Here is a 21771-nt window from a genome sequence, read left to right as displayed (position 1 = left end):
TTCATAATAAACTGTCTTCAGCAAATGCTTGACTGACTTTTGAAAGGGCAGGAGTGTCTCAGGCCAGGGCTGGTGGGGCTGCAGCCATGTCTGAGGCAGAAAGTAGAGGGGCACCAGGTCAAATGATTTTGTCTGGGGCTAACTTGAGGGCAGAGATAATGAGCTCCTATCGCTTTACCTTGCAGAACACATTTGCTTCTTGAGGTTGTTTTTGTCAACTCTGACCCACAACAGTTAGCTCAAGACAAAGATGAGGGGCAGAGCTGCTTGGTTAATTCATGTAAAAAAATCTAGTTATTCAAGCAAGATGGAATTCTATAACCAGATTCAGAGACTTGTTTCCTTTTTGTGGTTCAGGGATTACTCAACTGGTTTTGAGATTATCTCTCTTTTCTCGTGAGTAACTGGCCAAATGAGTATTTTGTTAGTTTTAAATGTTTCTTAGCCATGTGATCTCAGCAACATTTACTAGAATATAACCAAGGAGGGGCAGATTATCCCACCTAGGACTGGGAATGGAAATTTTGGGACAATGCTTTCAAATTAAATTTGTTACAAAGCTTTACTGGCTGAATCATAACAGTATGGGAATCAGTTTGGGTAGTGGTTACTTTCCCTCGCATCCTCCTAACTTTGGGAACAATGCTTCGACCACCAAAAACTTCTAAAGTAGTGCTTATCAAAATTTAATGTGTAGTATATGAATCACCTGGAGATCTTCTTAAGATAAAATTTTAAATTCAGTAGGCTGGGAACAAAACTTGAGATTCTGCATTTCTAACATGCTCCCTGGTGATGCCAATGCTGCTGGCCAGTGAACCATACTTTGAGTGGCAATGTTTGAGAACAGTGGTTCTCAAAATATGGTATACAGACCAGCAGCAGCAGCACCTGGAAACCTGTTAGAAATGCAAATTCTTGGGTCTTACCCCAGACCTGTAGAATCAGAAACTTGGGGGGTGGAGCCAACTGCCTGGGTTTTAACAAGCCCTACAAGTGATTCTGATGCTTGCTCAAGTTTGAGAACCACTGTTCTAGAAAATGAATTACAGATCGTCCTTTAGTGTAACACATTCCAATATTTAACTTTTACTGCTGAAAGGTCGCCCTTGTTTAATTACTCCAGTTCTTTCTAGCATCAAATCCTTTTGCTTAATTACTCCAGTTCTTTCAGATTTTCTTGACATTATTTAAGGTCCCAATCATAGAATTTTAGGCCTAGAATGAACCTTAAGATATATTCTGATTCCTTTTCTCCATTCTTTATGCTCCCCCATGAACCTTGTCTGAGCTTTCAAAGTAACTGATGGAAAGCATTAAAGTGAAAGTCGAAGAAATGTCTATAACCAATTTGATATATTTTTATTAGCGTTCATCACTTCTGTGTCAGAGGTTTGGGCCATTCTGCTTGCTTCAACTGGGAGTTTAAAGATATCTTCACAATGCCTTATAGCTTTAACTCTTCTAGTAGTATGATTTAAAAATATTTTAAAAAAGGACAGAGAAGTGGGAAGGAATAATTAAACTCTACAAGAGCTTTTAAACAGTTTTATTGGATTTGAAATTAAATACAGGCCTGGGGAGGTTGTCCACGGGACAATTAATGCACAAGAGCCAAAAATTGTCATGGATTGTTACAGAAAAGGGAGACTGGAATGGGCCACCGGAGGACAGAGAGCTTTCTTAGAAGGCAAGGGAAACAGAGGAAGGTTTCAGAGTCATGAAATAATTCTTGCTGTATTCAACTTTTCAAACTGGATTATATTCATAAGACTTGATTATGAGGGAAGAGGGTATAAAACAAATAATGAGGACCCCCAATGCTAGTGTGAGTAAATTAGAGTAGGTAACTTCAGCCTCCAAAGCAGTATACTTCTATTGCTGGAATGCTTTCTGGTGGAGGGTATGAGCCTTACCCTCGTACCTTAGTTCAGAGGAGCCAAACTGATTTTCCCATTTGGGTACTTGGGGGGCATCTTTTCTTAGTTGCATAACTTGCTACTAATGTGAGAAGTTTCCTCCAGTCCCCAGTTTCTGAAAGTAGCTTACCAAAACAGCCATCTGCCAATGAGGAGAAACTGGATGCCCTAGCCTTGAGTTTAGTGTTAGATTTTCCAGGTTCCCTATCCTAACCTGCCTAACACCAGCCTTTGAAGTCAAACAAACATTTATACAGTGGTCCTTGTAAATGCATACAGAAATCTACAAAGAGAATTGCATTTATTTATTTTCATAATAAAGAGCTTTCAAGTTGAGCAAAACAATATATTTACAGGTAATTGTGAAGAAAGGCCTAGACAAATGCATAACTACAAATAACAATTACCAGGAAACTCACAGTGGGAAATAGCATGGTAAAATGTTCACTCCAAAGGATGTAAGATGTATGAATTTGGACAGACTGAACAACCCACTGATTTTGACCTAAATAAATGACCCAAGACATATGGTAACAAAAGCTCTATCCAAGAAATTGGGCCACAGTCATCAATTGCTTAATCACTTCCCCTCCTCCAGCCCATGACCATGTGTTGTTAGAAACTTTTCATGGCAACCTGTGGGGTACTAGGAAGGACAGATAAGGTGGCATTTTCACCCAAGTGGAGCATGTGTTGACTAGTAAGTGTTGAGGATTCTAGTCCATTGTCTTACTATTGATTGGCCAGGTTCTCTAACTTATAATAAAAAAAATTATAACAGAGTGAGAATATTTCAAGAATCTTAGAGAATTTGGAGTCAACCTCTTGTTATTAGGGGGTTGACCTTCACTTTTGGAAAACATCCAGGATCCTGGCTTTTCTTCCAACACTTAATCCATCTTCTCTCTACGTCCTGCCCCCTCCCCCACCAATCTCTTTTTGGACGCTTTTCGCCACATTAGGCAATTCAAATAAATAGTGGGCAAAGAAAACAACGTGAAAAAAAGCGGGTGAAACTAAAATTTTTGGAATTGACCCATTAATCCTGGATCTGGAGTAGATTTGGGTAGAAGGAAATTGAAACCCTTGATCAAAGATATTATTTTGGTTATTGGTAGTCATCAATGAATGAATTATTGATATCCTGAATAATGTAAATATTTAGTTTTCTGTAGTTACAGATATTGTTAAAATATTAATAATGTGCTTTTGGTTGTCACTTAGGTAGACAATAGGTTGTCCCCAAATGATCAGAATGGATAATATCTGTGCTGTTAGTTCCCATACGTGTAGCCAAATAGATCATTCTTCTCCCTACACCCCCACCCTTAACCCTCAATGAATCAAGATAACAAAAGTATACCTGTCCTGCGGTGTCATACAGTCCGAGCAAGTGTTGCTTGCCTCCCACTGTCACAGTAACTAGGGAGGAAAGAAGAGGAGAGTCCATAAACATAGGCTTCAGTCAGGAGCCTTCACATTTCTTCATGCCAACGTCTCCCTGGGCAGCAAGGATAAGCATATGCTTCCCCCATGTACACTCTAAACCAAGTTAACAGCATGATTTTCAAATGAAAGGCAACCTTGGGCTGACAGCAGATGGTCTTAGGCAAGTCCAAATTTCTCAACCGAGATGAATATCATTGGTGCCACTAGGGCACTCTGCAGGATGCTCATTGATGCTTATTAGGCCCTAGATACTAATCTCCTGAAAGAAAAGGATGCTGGACCCCTTTCTCATTAGGTCTTTTCTTTGATTTGAGCCACCTTTCAGGATACAGAATTATGCAAGAAACTTCTTTGTTAGAAATCTCTCTACTTTTGTCTGTCTTTGAAGTGTTAATAAAACCCTGAAACTAAAGAATATGAACCCAAATGCATATTTTATACTCTATAAAGCAAAGCAAATAATTGAAAGAGAAGGGCTTAGCTATTTTTAAGAAGTTTTTTTTAAAAAAAATAAATATTCCTGTGCTTTAGCTCAATAGATACATTACAATTATGAACTTTAGTTGCAAAAGGAAATGTATGATTTGGTTTCACATACCTAAAGGGTAGAGAGTGAAAAGTAGGAGTTGGATTTACAAACCAGAGGGCTAAATGCCTGGCCAAGCAATTGTGTCTGAAAGTGAGAAGTAATACAGGGACACCAACTATTCTATACACGTCTGGAAATGAAACAAAGTCTCAACTTGAAACTAAGCTGAGATTGAACAGATTGAATGCAGGAGTAACATAACTCTCTTGGTGAATGGAAAGAGCAAATTTAAATTTCCAAAAAATTGAATCTCTGTTTGGAAAAAGGAAATAAAATATAAAGGAAAGTATGAGCTTTTCCCTGGTTGATTAAAAAAAATGTGCAAATGCAATGTAAGGATGATTTTTGATTCCTCCTATCATTAGCTGTGCAGGAAATAAAAGATAAATTGAATAGCAACCTTTTATAACCGTCTCTCTAACATATGCCAGCCAAATTCTCTAGTCTGGGGTTACATATATGCAAAGTACTAGTCTGGGTTCATGGGTTACATATATGCAAAGTACTTCTTAATGGCTCATTCTTTCAAAAGCACTTGTTTAAAAACACTGCCTCCCTAGATGATGGGAACTACTTTTCTAATCTATTCAGATCAACATGTGTTCAGCTTAATAACGAGGCTGCAACTGCTCAGATGAACTTTTTAATGTGTATCTACAAATGGTAAACCCAACTCCATCCAATCCCGTAACAATACTGACAGAAGGACATTTAAACATTCTTCCTTTCATAAATCAGGCTAGCAATGGAAATGAAGGTGAGACCGCATGGCCTAGGGCTCTTTGTTGTTTTATTTTCCTCTCATGCACGCTGGCGGAGGACACCCCAGTCAGACGTTCCCGATATCTGCCTAAATGGTTTCCTTAATGACCAATTCACTACCTAGTCATGGATTAGGAATGAAGGGAAGAAACCCAGCCATTACAACATGGAATTTCCTGCCTCTAGCGAGCCCAGCGCATGCAGGTGAGAGGTAGCTGTTCCGAGACCCCTTAGACTGTCCCATAACTTACAGGTGCAGGGCCATCTGTGGAGCGAGTGCTAGAAGCCAAGTGATCCTCACTGCCCCACTGGGCACTGCAAATATTCCCCAGCAATGGCTCTGACCTTTTGTCACTGGAGCCCTGGAGTGACTGCTCGGATTTTCCCTGTATTCTCAGAGAATAGCCATTCCCTCCTGCCTGCTTTTCCTCAGGCCTCACCCTTTTTTTCCCCACTGGAAGCTTTGACTCCAGGGGCTTTCACCAGGCCTGAGGCGAGCATGTGCCCAGGAAGGGTAAGTGGTGGGCTGAGACCTCACAGACTTCCCCTCTTGTTCTCCCTTTCTTCAACGGTCATCTGGGTTCCTGAACTGAACTCAGTATTATTAGTAGAAGACCAATACATCTCCTTCCGCGTGGAGCACGGAGACGGGCAGTTTACCGGCAAAGCACCGACATGACGCGGCGCAGCCCCCGCTATGCCGGGGCAGCGGGGAGCGGCGTGGGAGCACGCAGCAGGGCTCCACTGCGCGTGCGTGCGCCTGCGCACATGTGCTGCTGGATCTTGATCAGGGAGGGCTTCTGAAGGGGGCCCGAGCCGAGTCCCGGAAGATGGTCAAGGGTCTCACAGGATGTGCCGGGGAGCAACAGATGTGTTCGTGAGCTACACAGCATGCACTGCGGGAGCAACGTATGTGGTTCATGAGCTACCCAGGGTGCACTGGGGGGCGGGGCGGGGCTGAAGAAGTGGGCATACAGGGTCGGGCTGCCCGGGCCCACTAACTTAGGTTTTTCTTCTGAAGGATTAGTTAAGCTATGAAAGTCTTGAGTTCTTCTTTTTTCCCGAAAGAGTGAAAGAGAAGGAATTAAAATAATTTCCTTGGGTTAAGGCAACATGGTGGGGGAAGGGAAGATTTTTTTTTGGTGTGGAAACCATGTTGGATGTTCAGCTTTGCTGTGTAGTGACTGTCTACTCTTGTGTGTGGTGGGGCCTGCCATGCTGGAGGAATCCTGAAGTAAGGGGGAGAGCTTTTGCCCCTATCTCCGGGAGTTGATTTATTTCCCTTCGCTGCCCTTTTATTCTCCTGTTCTATCAGAAGGAAGATGGGTGGGTCACACAGTTTATGCCAGAGGATATCAAGGGATAGCCGGAGACAGATCCCAGTGTCAGTCACACATTGTAGATTGTGTAAGTCATGGCTTGGTGAGTCCTTATCTTGAACTAGCAGTGGATGCCTTATTGCTTGCCAACCTGTGTTGGCTCCTTAATTTGTAAATGAATCAGTCACAACTTCTCAGAAAGAAGGGCTTGCTGTAAAATGCGAATGGTAAATTATTCAGGTTGAAAGAGCAGGATTTTTCAAGTCAGTTCTGTGTTTTAATCCTATCTTTGCTATTCACCACTTGAGTGGCCTTGGGAAAGTCAACTAATATCCCTAAGCCCCTCTTTCCTTATCTGTTAAAAATGGGGATAACATCACCTGCCAGAGGGAGTACTTGTGAGGAGGAAACTAAATGAGAAAATGCCAGGCAAACAGCCTGGCCCGTAGTGGTGCCGAACAATTGCTATTTTTCCTCTTTCAACAGATGTTTATTGAGCCCATTCTGTGAATAAGGTCCAGCCTGTCTTGTTCTCCAGTTACTACCAAATGCATATTAACTGGCACATAGTAGAATCTTACTACTTGTGAATTAGTAGTCACTTTCTACCCTATATTAATTAGCTATTTAGATCTGTCTTATATCTCACACTGGACAGGAAAACCCTTGAGGACTGATTCTCCATACCCAATATACCCCACAGTATATAGCACAGTTCCTGGCATACATAGTCGATGCTGAATATAGAGTACAGAAATGGGGTGCCAGGACCAACTCAGGCAGAAGAAAGTTCTTCAGAATGTGCAGAGGTGCAGCTTGAAGCTGTCTGGCAAGATACTAACTGCTGGGAAGCACCTCCAGCCAGCAAATCTGCCTGGCAGGCAGTGGTCAGGCTAAAATCCGAGATCACCTTTTATTCTTGGAGTTATTAGAGTTGTTTTCAGAGCTTAGAGAAATTTTAAAGAGAGTGGGTCAAATGACCTGCTAATGGCTCAGGTAGTTCTCTCAATAAAGTGTGAAAAGTTGTCAGTGACTGGTTAAGTATTTAAAATGAAGGTCTTCTTCCCCAAATCCATTAAACACTTTGTTTCCTTGTGTTTCTTCTTTGAGTGAACTGCAGTGGTTAATTTTGTGAGTCTCTGTGAGGTGCTAATGAAGTCTAAGTGATTGCTTTCTTGAGGATCAGTTAGTTTCACCTAGAGAGAAAATATCCCTGGTGGGACCAAACTCTACTGCCCTCAGCTTTTCAGTCATCTCACAAAAAACTGTGTGTCATTTGCAAACCCAATGAGGAGGTGTTGGTCATGCCTTGTAAGCCAGCTCAGGCCATCTGTCTAGCCCATTAGCAGCACCAGGAACCCAGTTCAAAGCCCCTTTCTTGTTGGGTGGTGGGCATGCTGTTTCAGCTACCAAAAGCAGTTGTTTGAAGTCAATATGATGAATATATGATAAATCCCAAGAGAACTCTAATGGTGGAAATGCCAGCTCAATTGGGGGAAAGCCTCCAAGAACCCTTCCATTCTTAGCATATAGCCAATGGTGTCACTTATGTCTAGTGTGCTCTATTTGGTGGGTGGGATGAGGCACACCTGATTAAGTGGTGTATGTAGTACCATAAAGGTGCTGTTTTGCAGGAAGGAACACTAGATTACAGATACAGCAAGAAATAGAATTTTAAGAAAGTTAAAATCATGGCTCTCATGTAAATATAGGATAAGCACATGTCAAAGATTTATTAATTCATAAATGAGTGAACCAGTAAGATGGCAAATCTTGTTCAGAGAGCATTTTGAAGAATTGGGCATTTATAGATACTTAAGAAGCAACATTAGAATAGGATGGCAGGTTCAATAGAAAACTGATTATTGTCCTATAGAAAAGATAAACTTTGATGTTCTCTTTTCTACAAAACAGGAATTATTTGCATCTCTGCCCAATAAGATTTATATGTTAATATGCAACCTCACAAAGTCTGAGCTTTTTGTTCATAGCAGAATCAAACAAAGGTACATTTTCCTAGATAATTAATCTGTAGATGGGGGGGGTAGGTGTGTGTTAAACAGTGCCCAGCATGACACTGAAAGGACATACTGCATGACCTTGGCCTTATATCCAAGATTCAGATAATTTTTCTCGATGCCTGAATCTATGTCCGTACTTTGCTACTCATTTGGTGAGAGATTAGGGTAGAAGTCACTGGGCCTCTGTTTCACCTAGAAAATGAACAAATTGTGTTCACCCTAAAGGGGCATAAAAGCTGTTCAAAAGTCAGGAGTAATAGATAGAGGTGATAGTTACACAGCATTGTGAATGTAATTAACTGCATAGAATTGCATGCTTAAAAATGATTAAAATAGCAAATCTTATTTCATATCTATTATGCCACAATGATAAAGAAAAAAACCAAAAACAGAAAAAAGAATGCTTCAATAAGTACCACTGTACTTACTTATATCTTTGCCATTCTTTTGTAAATTGGTCAAGGTTAATGAATTTTTGGAGTTGGAAAGTGTGTGTGAACTGTCCTCTAAAAGTTTGCACTAGTTTATATTCTCACTAATTTTTTAATAGATGGCCTGTTTTGTCATATATATACCAATCCAGGATATTGTGAAACTTAAATGTATTGCTAATTTGATAGATAAAAGATGATTTTTCATTTTGAGTTATATTGTTTCAATTATAGATGGTGCCTGATTAAACACAAAAAAACCACCAACTAACTTCTAACTCGGGTATTTCCCCTGGAATGATCTGCACTTGAGCCAATCAGAATAATTTCTTTGCTCTGCTTCTGTGTTTACCCTATAAAAGTCTTCCTCATGCCCCTTCAGTGGAGCCCCAAACCACTCCAGCTTGGAGCTGTTCAATTCATGACTCACTGTCTGCTCAAATAAATCTTAAAAAAAAAGTCAGGAGTGATCTTCACAACAGGTTGTCCGTGTCTAGTATGCTGCAAAAAACGGAGAATTGAAATGATAATTCACAATTCTGACCCTCATTATGCTGACTGGATATCTTCAGCAGCATCTACTGCTCCATTCCTATCTGAGCTAGTCCTCCTCCCCTGCTCTCCTTCCTTTCCTGTGTTCTGGAAGATCTTATCTGGGACAGTGACTCACCTAGCTCTAGTGTCCACTCCTACCAGCTGCTTGTGCATGTGGTGACCTGTTTTAAGCCTCACAAATGTGCATGTACATTTTATAAGGGAAAAACTCAGAAGCACCAGGGATAAAATTCCCCCCAAATCAAAATAAGTTAGAAGCAGTAGGTATGAAACTAGAAACAAACAATAGATTTTTATGACTGGTGGTGAATTCCTTCCTGGTGGGGTTTCATCCTTCCAACATATACATCCCTCTCAATGCTCCTTGAAACACTTCTCACCCGTCTGCTCTAGCTTTCCTGAGCCAGTTCATTTCCGTTCTTTGCAAAGGGTGCTTCTTGTTAACTGAGCAGCAGACTGTATGTGTGTGAAACAAAAGTTGCTCAGGGAAGTCTCTTATTTGATGTGCTGGCATGAGGTTCTGTTTCCGTAGAACAAAGACTAAGGAGAAAACCAAACAGGTTTCCGGAGAATCCACTAGGATTCTGAGATGAGGGCTTTCTCAGGAAGCCTGCCCTTGTCAGTACTTGTTTGATGACAGAGGAAGAGAAGATTTGGGAGGAATTTGCTCAGTTCTAGGACTTTTGGAACTGAATGGGGATGAGGCAAAACCAAAGATAGAGCCACAATTCCAATACATCCATATCCTGGAATTTGAGTCTTATTTGGCCTCACCCTTCCTTCCTTAACATTTATTTGATCTCCACATCCTGCCAATTCTACCTGCTAAGTTTCTTTAGAATCTGACTCCTCTTTACCATCATGTAGTAGCTGTCTCCATGTAGCCCCCACCCCAGTCTTGTCAATTGCAAAAGGCTCCTAATCCACGCCCCATTTTCCAGGCTCCAGCTTTTGTGATTCCTCCTCCTCACTGCCACTGTTGGAATGCGGCTGTGGCTCCCAGTTATCTCCAAGATGTTTTCAAATACCTTCTAAGAGCATAAAATGTCCTTGTAATCCGGCCCTGGCTTGCCTTTCCAGCTCTCTTTTATGTTTTACCCTCCTATACTACAAACTTCTTACAACCTGTTATACTCATGATGTCTTTACTTAAACTGTTCCCTCTGGAATTCTGGAAGAGAAGTTCTGGAATGCTTTCCCCATTCTTGTCAGCCTGGAAAACACCCACAACCTAGAAAACTCACTTCCATAGTGCCTTGTCGATGCCCCCCAAATCTTAAGCCTCTTTCCATGTTTAGTTGGGTCATAAGATGGGTCATAAGATGCTGTGTGTTATTTATTCTCATGTCTCAGGGTCTCGCATAAGCTGGGAAAGTAGCTCTGTGAATGTTAGTTGAGTGACTGAAAAGTGCATTAAGTTCCAACCAAACCGAAGGTTTTTTTTTCCTTAGGTGTCTGTTTTCTCTAGATGAGTCTTTGGCCTTTCCTGAAGGTCACCTGTGAACTTTTCTGGACACTGAATGGCATATGGGGCACCAGCAATGATGTCCTACGTTGGAGCTGGCCCACCTCTTGTGAGGGGATACCATGGAAATGTGGCTCTGCTGGGTGGAACCTGTACTTTTCTAGTCAACTTTCACCAGCTACAGGACTTTTGGACTCTGGGCCAGTGGGGCATGACTGCTGCCAAGATGTCCGAGGTTCTAATAGTAGCCAGGCCAGCCTGACATTAGCTACAGAGTACAGGGGAGCTGTTTTCCAAATAAGACTTTGGGAAGAAGTTATAAATAAAATCTATACTCTGAGGCCGTGGCCCACAAAGCACAGTGTGCTTTTTGCAGCACCCTCTGTATAAAGAGATACTTTTAAAAGACATGCCAGCTTCTTTAGTTGTATTTAGACATTGCTGGAAACTCACAATAATTAAGTTGTCATTGAGGTGTGGTGGAATAAATACTTAATTTAGAGGCAGAAACATTCCATTTCAACCTTGACTTTGACTGGGTGATCTAAATGTTTCATAGCAGTCAGCAGAGGGAGTTAGTTAAAAACACAGCTTCCCTGGTTTTACCCTGCCCCTAAGATTCTGAGAAAATAGGTCTGGGTGGGGCTCAGAAGTCTGCATTTTTATCAAGCTCTCCAGGCCAGTGATTCGGATCTGAATCTCAGTTTTCTCAACTTTGAGATGGGAATAATAATAACTCTGTTACTCAATGTATCCTGTTCACTTTAGAGAGATCATAGATGAGATAATATATGAGGAAAGACTTAAAAGATGTATAAAGTGCTACACAGACATTAAGTCTTTAGATCATATCTGACACACAATATAGGAAGAAGGCAGTCTGTATGGAACAGCACTCTCCTCTCTGTACCTAGGAATAGTCATTAAGAAATTCAAACACAGAGTTGATGATGAGAGTGGAACAGTGCATTCCTGTCAAGAGTTTTCAAAGCATTATTTAGGCTCATAACAATTCCATTGGATGCTAGCTATAACTAGTTAGAAAATGTGATGGAAAATATCCTTTTCATAATAACAATGAAAACTGTAAAGTATCCAGGAATGTGCAAGACCTTTATGGAAAAAAAAAATCACAGCACTTTGCTGAGATACATAAAAGGAGACAAATGGAGAAATAACTCATGTTCTTGAGTGGAAAGCTCTATATTGCAAAGATGCCAGACTTCCCTAATTTAATAATTTTAAAGTAATTCAAATAGGATTTTTGAGTTGGGAACATGACAAAGTGGTTATAGCAGCCATATGAAAAATTAAACTGGTGAGTATAGCTAATAATTAAAAAATAGTGACATATGTTAATATATATTATGTGACATAATATACACATTAATGTTATTATAAATTTTTACTAATTAAAGCAGTATAGCTCCAGCACAAGAGTCAATGAAACAGAACAGTAATCTCAGCCACAGCGCCTATGCTATATATGTAAGGTTTCAGTATATGATAAATGACATTTCAAATCAGTGGGGAAAGATGAAGTTATTCAATATATTGTATTTAGACAATTGGTTACTATTTGTAAATAAAAAAGGACTTTGAAAATATAAAAGCAAATAAAGAAAACTGTAAAGAAAGAGATTGATATATTTGACTTTAAAAAAAGGTGAGTGTACTGGGAAAATGGTCAAAATATATGAGGGTCAGAACAGATTATTATCTTTGATACATAAGCATGCTTTCTAATCAATAACGGTTAATCCAAACAAACAAACAAACAAAAAGAATATAGACAATTTACAAAGAAATAAATATAAAGGGCCAGTGAATATGGGAGTTAAAACAATTCAAACGAAAGAAAGATACAATTTTCCATCAAATTGGTAATGATGAAGATGTGGCACCCAGTGCTGGTGAGTGCATGAAGATGTGGGAGCTCATATGCTACTGGAGGAAGCGTAAATTGGCTCAAGTTTTCTGGAAAGCCATTTGGCAATATAGATCAAAAGCCTAAACATGAAACGTTTTTTTCACCTCTGACTCAGCAATTCTGCTTCTGCAGTGAATCCCAAAGAATAATCATATAAGTGAACAATAATATATACATATTAGAATATTCGTTACCAAAGTGTTTATAGTAGCTAACAGTTGGAAATAACCTAAATGCTCAGTAATAGGGGATTGGTCCTTACCAGTTACAGAGTACCCTTATGGTGGAACCTTTTAAAGAGTAATGAACAATGTGGTAAAATATTGAGGATATAATGTCTAGATAGTAGGAGATAAAATACTATACTGCATATGTAAAAATATGCCTGGAAAACACTTTATTTTTCCATACTTTGCTATCATGAACATGTAAAACAATCAGAAAAAGCAATATTTGAGTGCTCAACAATTGTGGTTATTGTGCTATTATTATTACTGTTATGTACAGATTGGATTGAACGTTATCTAAGTTACCTCCCATTGCTCAAATTCTACCATTTCTCCTAGGTTCACTCTCTGAAGCTTTTGTCTTAGACTTATCCAGATTTATTTTAGGTTGTGGGACCAAGCTTATATATTAAAGAGGAGAACACATGATGAATAGGTCTGCTGCAGTGGAGGTTTATAAACTATGCGTTGTAGAGCAACTCATCTTTTTTCAGAGAATTATGATGAGCCACTGCTGCTGTGCCTATATGTGTTTATGCAAGGAACCAAGAAAATATCGTGCATTTGAGAATGCCAGAATCTGCCAAAATGTATTAGTTGTAAACTGAAAGAAGTATATGAGCTGTAAAGACAAGAGTAGTAAACTGGCTCTAAATATAGCCTTCTATTGACAATGTCTTCGTTGTAGTGAGATAAACTAAACAAGTGAATATTTAGAGTGTATATTTCTGCCCTCAATTACTTCTTTTCCAAACAATTACAAGATAATTTGGAGACCATTAAGTGATTTTTTTCCTGTTTTCTACTTTTGTGCATGGTTGTTGGCGTAAGATTATATTTACTCATCTGTTTCTTTGTTTATTCAGAGTCCTAGAATTTTATGTATTTGTGGGTTTTTTTCCCTTTATTTATTTCATTTATATTTGTTTAATATCCCCAGCCAGAATAAGGTTTCTTTTCAGCTAACAAACAGGGGTCCTCTCACAGAAATGTACAATCAGTTGTTTCAATAAATAAAACAAAACAACTCCCCTCCTCCCCCCAAACCCCCCAAAACCCCAAAAAACAACAACACATAGAGGTTCTTTTCAGGTAAAAATAAGGTAACCGTATCTGTCAAGAAATATTAATATTTGATTAATATTTGATAGTTAATTATGATCAAAGGAGGCTGTATATATATATGTGTATACATATGACAATTTGAGATAGAACAGTTCTTGGATCCTTTCTGTAATAAATATATGAGACCATCTTTCACTTGTAACTTCATTATGAAGTATTTTTTCAGAGTTTGTATAAGGTAACTTACACCACTTTTATATGTTTGTTCATATTCTTTTCCTAATTGTTTTTCCTCAAGCCATCTAAAAATAAAAATATAATTTTGGGGATGCTTATCAGCAACATAAAGTGCATGGCTAGCCAGTTCTGTTAAGATGAGGTTCAAAGACAGGAAAAGGATGCACTTAACATTGTCTACCATCAGAACCTATGGGATGCATTGCCTCTCAAAGCTAAAGAAATGCCTAGTGCAGTGTTTGGCACTTGGGGTCAGTTGGGTTGATGGATTAGCAATCTGAGGCTTCTAATTGCTATTCTTGGTTTTGCTGGTGATTTTCTGTCAGATTTTAGGTGAGGTACAATTAACCCAGTAGAGTTTCTGTGCATTTAAAGGGACTTTAAAAATGTAACTCAAATATAAGTGGGGAACCATGTGGTACAGTCTGAAGGTGGTTTCACCTTCAAGGAAATAGCACCAACAAGCTATACTTGTAAACCATTTTGATCTTTCCAGAAAGATGAAGACACCAAAGGGGAATTCAAATCATAAACCACAGCACTGCTTCTTAAAACTATCTTCTGCTCAGTATTTTTCATAGCCTGCCACAGCCTTGAAGCTTCTTCATTACCCTCTATTCTTCACCAGCACACCTTCTGTAAATGTTTTAGTCTACTTTGTGGCAACATAGTAAAGCCCAGGGTTGGCTGATGCTCTTGCTTGCACTCTCCTTTGGGCTTTGGGGAGAGGGAAGCTGAATGGCCAAGGGTACTTTCTCTCCTCAGCAGAAGGAGAACATAGGGGGTGGGGAAAGATGACAAACTTTTATAATTTAATACTCTTTCTTTATAATACAGGTATTTATTTTATTTCATTTTTTTTACAGGTCAAGGGGTCATTTGCTAAACCATTATTATTACTGACCTCATGTCTTTTTCTTGGAACACAAAGACACTCAGCAATTTAAAATACCACATTGTTGAGGCCAGCATGGGTAGCTGGAACTGCAATCTCTAAGACTAGGAGGTTAAAGACTCAAGGGTAGGAAAGAGAATTAGAGATAAAATGATGGCTCTCAAAGTCAGTCATGAACTGGTCAGAGGCAAAATAAGGTTGTGCCAGTGGAACCATGTGGGTGAGAGGTCAGGACTTTGCATGTGTGTGGGGTGTGAAGTTGTCTCCCTATCCTGTCCTTGTGAAGTAAGGCGTTCAGGACCTGGTGTGGCAGTGAAGCTGGGGAAGGGTGGTATTCAGTGGCTTTGCCACTAACTAGAGAAATGGCCTTGTGAAAAAGTCAAGAAGGGGAAAAGTCAGTTTTCTGGGGAGAAGGATGGGGGTGGGGTAAGAAAGAGGGTGGAAAGGAAGGAAGGGGCAGGTGGGGAGGGGTGGTAGATACTCTATCAGAATCAATCTTGGGAAGCCCAATGTGGGCTCCATTCCAGGGCAGCTTCAAGGAGCTGGTTTAGTCTGGTTGTCTGGGCTGTTTGGGCCTGTCTCACAGCTTCCCCGGCGTCTCCATTGTTGATCTAAACTGACCTGGTCACCCAGAGAGCTCTCTGTACTTCCCCCCGTCTCCCCTATGACCTTTCAGCTGGGAAAACCCAAACCTGTTCGGACTGTTAAACTCCATTTGAGCTGGCTGTAGGCAGGACAGCATATGGCAAGGACCTGGGCTTGGCTTTTGAGTGGGACTGGCTGGGGGAGAGCTGACGAACTGACTCTTGTCATTTCTGTCTGGCCTGTTCTTTTCTGGGTAGACTCACAATGCTGAGCCCTGTCGTCCAAGAGGACACTGGTAGAGTGACAAAGTTAGACTAAGGTTGCTGCAGAAGAGCAGAGGTTTGGCATGGTCAGGAGGGCTACAGTAGCTCGCCTACTACTTCTTCTGGAACTCTGGCCTCCCCACCTTGCGAGCTTGCACCTCTCCCTCCCCTGCCAGCACAAATTTCTAATGGCTGTATGGTAGGACTGTGCAGTCTGATCCACAAGCTCTAGCAGAGGATTTGGCCCACTACTGGGATTCAACAAATGGATAACAAATAAAATAATATTTTCAGTCACAGAGTTTGTTAGATGAGACCTGATGCCAGCACCCAACTGGTGTATAGTGCTAGGGGTAGGTGATACAGGATGTGACCTATTGAAGCTTGAGGTTGGTACATAAAGGAGAAAGAGCTAAGATGATTTGCAGATGACTTGGCCACCGACACAGAGCATCCTTCTGTTAATAGTGGAGAGGAATTCTCGGTGAAATTATGGCAAGAGCCACTTCTTAAGGCTTCAAGAAATGTGGCTCCAAAACAGAGATAGAGCAGGTAGCACTTGGAGTGGTGGCCCTTCATTCAGTGTGAGACAGGGCAGAGAGTAGGGCTGGAGCTGTTTTAATCCCCTGCTGCCATTGAAAGGTGTATTTTAATCAGGAGTGTGTGTGTGTGTGGGTGGGGGTGGGGGGTGTAAGGATGAGGGGAGGTGGGGTTGGGTAGCAGTGGTTCTTGTTAATATACAGATTTTGATTCAGTTGGTCTTGGTGGGGCCTGAGAATCTACATATCGGATAAGCTTCTTGGTGGTGCCCTTGCTGCTGCTCTCCAGACCACACTCTAAGTGACCAGGCTTTCATCCTTCTCTTAACTGTGCCTTCTTTGAGCCCCTTGAGTGGCTGATAGACAAATATGAAGGGAGCAGTATGCTCCACAAGGTAATGCAGAAGGGAAGCTGGGTCTGAACAGAACTCAGTCCTCATTTTTACTTGCCTCTCATAGGTCTTCAGAAGTGAGGAGGTTGGGGCATAGTCCCAGGATGAGTTCTGCAAAGAGCTGCAGGGATCTGCTACAGGGGATGCCTCCCGAGAGGGTGGTTTCCTTAGTGGGGATTTGAGGTGGGGAAGGAACTGTGGCTGAAAAGGGCAGTTTTTTGGTATTTTGTTTTAGTATTTCAATAGATTGTACCTGGCAGCTTGGATCACTGTGAAAACCCAACGTGCTTTCTTCTACATAGGGATTTCTAAGTGTCTTTCTAAGTTTTGTGACCTAATTTTAAAAAAGTACCTCTGGACCCATGGAAGTACCTTCTTTTGCTGTCTTTCCATCTGTCCACCATGGCACTTGTGTGTACATGGCGTTAGGAGCAGCTGGGGAAGTCTTCTTTGGTGAGCTCCCTTCACCCCATTTTCTCCTCTTTGGCCCTGGTCATTGGTATCCTGCTTTCCTCTTCTTCCTTATAAAAATCTGTTTTCTCTTTTCCCACACACTGAGATTCTACAGATGTTTGATAACTGACTAGACTGTGAACACCTTACTGGCAAAGACAAACCTCCAGGACCCAGCATAGTGCCTCCCAAGTAATGGGTATTCAGCAAACGGGTATTTCTTGAGTGAGTGGATACTTAAACATTTTCCCCCTCTTCCTCCAGGAGGGCATACATTTTAAAGGGGAGCACATCAAACCGATAAAGCTCTTCTAGGGATCTCAGGAACATCTGGTAGGCTGCATGGGAGTTTGTAAAGTCTTGCAGTTTTCCCAGCATTTAGGAAATCACAGCAGAAGGTCCTGGTGATACTTTCTAGTGTGGATGCCAGGAGACACAGTTGTTGAATTGAAACTGATCAATTCTAGAAAATAAGGAAGGCTATGGAGCCCATGGCTTGGGTATTCTCCAAGATAGACAGTGATGGAGTGTTTAGCTAGTTCTTAGCACTGACAGCTGGGACAACTCTGATCTGGTCTTTTTGTGTGACATAAGGCAGCCATTGAGGTTGTCGATTTCAGGGCCTGGGGACAACAGCCTAATCCCTTGATCCCAACCTCTGCAAGGGGCTGGCTTCACTATCACTCTAGGCTCCATGCTGCCCATAGGAGCATGCCATAGGAGTACTATGGGGGACAGTGCTAGAGCTGTAGCAACTCTGCTTCCAAAACTGACTTCCCAGCCAAGAAGCAGAGAGAAAAATAGCAGAGGACATCTGCTAATTAGGTTTAGGACTTAAAAAAAAAAAATAGCAAGAATAAAAAATCATTGACCATACCTCCTGAGACAAATTCAGTATGTGTTTTTTAAACTCACATTGGCTGATTCTTCACTGGTCAGCAAAAAGTTTTCTTTTAGACTGTGATCCAAGGATCAGATCTTCTAGTTCACCATGAGCCATGGCATTTATAACTAGTTGTTTTCCTCATATGATCTCAGAAACAGTAAGGAGGGAGTAGCCTTACAAATCAGTTAGTGCTGACCTGCCTAAAAATAGAAATGGCTAGAGGAAAGCAGAGAGAGGCAAGAAGGGTGAAGTGGCCTATGCAAGAAAAAGAAAATGCTAGACACATAGTTTAAAATATTTAAAACAGAACTGAGGCTACCAAAGGTTAGAAACGGGGATAGAAGGGAGGGTTAGCAAGAAATTGGTAAAAAATGGTTATATTGTATAATGTTGAATATACCAATTATTCTGATTTGAGCATCACATATTGCACACAGGTATTGATATTCAATGCTGTACCCCACAGATATGTATAATTAATTATGTTTCAATAAAAAAATTATCTAAAACCCACATGCTTTCTAAGTTTTCAGGGAATTATGAATTGGCACACGCAGGCAAATGGCAACCTGATACTCAGGATTAATGACAGACATATATCTATCGAATGACCCTTTGTGACACTACCCTGGATTTTGAAGGGCTTTCACTTGAGAATGATAGAGACCTTAACCATTTAGAGCTTATAGGAAAAGTATGAAAAGGCAAGAGGAATAAACAATTAATATGTATTATAAAATCTAGAGCTAGTAAGAGGGGTAGGAAAATTGTCCAAAATTCCAGCCAAATCACTTCCTAAGTAGTTATGGAGAGTTTCCTAATTTCTCTGTTAAATATTATCTCATTTTCATGTTCCCGTTCCTGAAAGATGCTTCTTATCCCATCTTCATGTCTCTGTTCTGATGCTGTTGCGTTTTTGGTAGGGTGTGGAGGGTGAAGGAGGAGGTTAGGACATGGCTGGGAGTAGGAAGTGGGGCAGGGCTTGGGGCACAACAGAAAGGGTGGTGAACTCAGGCAGGAGGAAGAACAAAATAGCTTTTTTCATCACAGCTGCATGGTAGAGGGCTATTGATTTGAAAGCAGTGGTGTTTTTCTTAAAATCAGCTTTTGGAAATATCAAAAAAAGTAAAAAGTATTTTATATCATGTTTTTGGGCTGAATGGTTTGAATTCATGAACTGGTTTGAATGGATAGTATGGAACTGGATACTGGAGATAGTTTTATGATATGGTTTTAAGCTTGTCCCAAATTTATACCTTGGCATATTCACATAGCTGTAATTATTTAGCATAATTATGGTAGTTGGAATGGTCCCCCAAAGATGTCCACATCCTAATTTCCAGAATCTGTGTATATTTTACTTTATATGGCAAAAGGGACATTGCAGGTGTGATTACATTATGTATTTTGAACTGGGGAGATTATCCTTGATTACCCTTTGGGCCCAAGGTAATCACAAGGGTACTTATAAGGGAAAGAGTGAGGCAGGAGAGTCAGAGAAGGAGAGGTCAGAACAGGAGCAGAGGTTGGAGTGATGCGAAGGGACCATGAGCCACGGAATGCAGGCAACTCTAGAAGCTGGAGGAGGGAAGGAACGGATTCTCCCCTAGAGCCTGTGGGAATACAGCTCAGATGGCACCTTGATTTTAGCCTTCTGAAACACATACTGACCTCCAGAATTGCAAGATAATAAATTTGTGCTAATTTGTTATAGCAACAATAGGAAACTAATACAGTGACTATTTTGTAAAATACTTACTAGCTGAAATAAATGTTATAAAGTCAATGATGTTGGGGAAGAGAAGACATCCTTTCCCTTGACATAACGTTTCCACGTGAAGAACTTCACTTAGTGCTAGCCTGATTGCCCCCAGGAGAGTGGAGAGAATTATCTGATTGGTAAATTTGGGAACAGTTACTGGACGTACGTTGTTCCCCCTTTCTTTTTGGGATTTGTCTTCAGAGAGCTTGCTGAAGCTTAGAGGTAAAAGGGCTGTGTCCTCCCTCACCCCCAGACCAATACATAGGCCTTTCTTTCCCAGTGATGTTTGTGCTGGATTAGGAAGCCCACTGTTGCCCATGTGCCTAAGCCCATTCTGATTTTTTTTGTTTGACTCTTCTTTCTCTCTCTCAGGCAGGGAAAAGAGGTGTTATTTTTTTGAATCCCCTGAAACACACCTCATCACCTCATAGATATCCTTTCTCTTTTCTTTAATAAGTTATTTTCCATTATTTAATTTATTTACTTGTCTTGCTTAGTTCCAAAGAGTATGCAAGATAGCTTATAAATATATTGGAATTAAAAGTGAGGAGCAGAGGGATAATGAAGGCATGGTTGACTAGATGAAATTGGAATGAAGTTAGAATGCGAAATACACATCATGAGAGCCTGCTCTGGTGTAGGCAGGGGTGGGGGGAGGGGCAAAAATGTGGTTCTGAGCTTCTTAATTAGTCAAAGCAAAGAGGCAAACCTGATTACCTAATGATTTATAAAATCACTGTGAATCAAAATCTAATGATATATGGAATATGGTAGCAAAACTCAGTGGGTTACTCAAGAAAAACATAACTATTCCTAAAACGGAGACTGTGAACAACACTTTTCTATGGGTTTTTGTAAAGAGAACACTTACATAATGTAGTGAACAGAGTCCTAAATATCATCTTTAGTAAATATGGCTATACACTTCATAAGCTATGTATTATAATGTCCTTCAGTGTAAGTAAATGTCATTTACACTGAAAAGTTATTTATTGAGCATCTACTGTGGACCGAGGGTAAGAGTGGGTGCTAGGGCATACATGGGTGAGCAAAATAGAATTGTCCTGTCTTCAGGGACCTTGTAGTCTGAAGGGGGAGCCAGATATTGTACAAATAGCCTCTCACTGGGAAATGTAAAATAGGGTGCTAAGAGAGTATAAAATAGAAGGTTCATTTTATATTAGGGATCAGATACAACCTCTTTGAGAATGTGAAGTTTAAGCTGAGCCCTGAGCAATAAGCAGAGTTAGCAAGGCAAAGAGTGTTTTTCTGTGTAGTGGGAAGAGGTCAGGTGTGTGTGTGTAAAATATTCTGGGCAGAGGGAGAAACACATACAGAGGCCCTGAGATGGGAAAGGAAAAGAAGATGGTGGAGGAAAAGAAGGGTAAATGTTGCTGGCCATAGTGAATGAGGGGGAATGAGCAATGGCCTGGACACCTTGGGTATTTTATAGCTTGGGAGCTTCTTGCAGTGCGGCCTTGGGAGCTTCTTGCAGGGGCTTAGACCAGATGGTGGCTGTAGAGATGTGGGAGATGTGTCTACGGTGGGGCAAAAGCATGTACAGATAAGTGGCTTGCTGTGGATATGAAAAACATTTCTCCCTATTTCTGAATTTGATTTAATCATTTAATCCTAGGTCAACTTTATTTCCCAACTGATTGGCTATAGCATTTAAATTAGTTGTTTGTGCATTTGGGCACGTTTCCTAGGAGACACATCTTCATCTCTAACAAGGTTCTACTTAGAGTAGTGTTCTTGACCTTGGCTGCACCCTGGACCAATTAAAAGAGAATCTAAGACCTGCACTGACATTTGCTAAAGCTCTCTAAGCAATTCCATTGTGTGGACAAGGTTGAGACCCACTGACTTAGAGCATCAGATGATGATGAGGTGTAACATGTGAGGTGGAGAAAGGATATTTCTACTAACATGAGGTTTGAATGGAGCTGACTGCTTTTAGTTTTATCTAAGTAGCTCTACATGGAGAAAATTAAGTTATGATTAACGAGGAAACTAACATCCTTGCA

General features: G+C 40.7%; 1 protein-coding gene across 1 annotated transcript in view; it reads right to left on the bottom strand.

The window, feature by feature from the left end:
* Window positions 1-21771, bottom strand: part of RHOJ (ras homolog family member J) — an 85070-nt gene that overhangs the window by 17710 nt on the left and 45589 nt on the right. Inside the window, exon 2 of the mRNA XM_063089825.1 lies at window positions 3283-3341. Within this exon, the coding sequence (XP_062945895.1) occupies window positions 3283-3341 (59 nt within the window). The remainder of the gene's footprint in view (window positions 1-3282; window positions 3342-21771) is intronic.

This window comes from Cynocephalus volans, chromosome 3, assembly GCF_027409185.1.
Source record: "Cynocephalus volans isolate mCynVol1 chromosome 3, mCynVol1.pri, whole genome shotgun sequence".
In the NCBI taxonomy this organism is placed as follows: Eukaryota; Metazoa; Chordata; class Mammalia; order Dermoptera; family Cynocephalidae; genus Cynocephalus; species Cynocephalus volans.
This window is presented reverse-complemented; position numbering and strand designations above follow the sequence as displayed.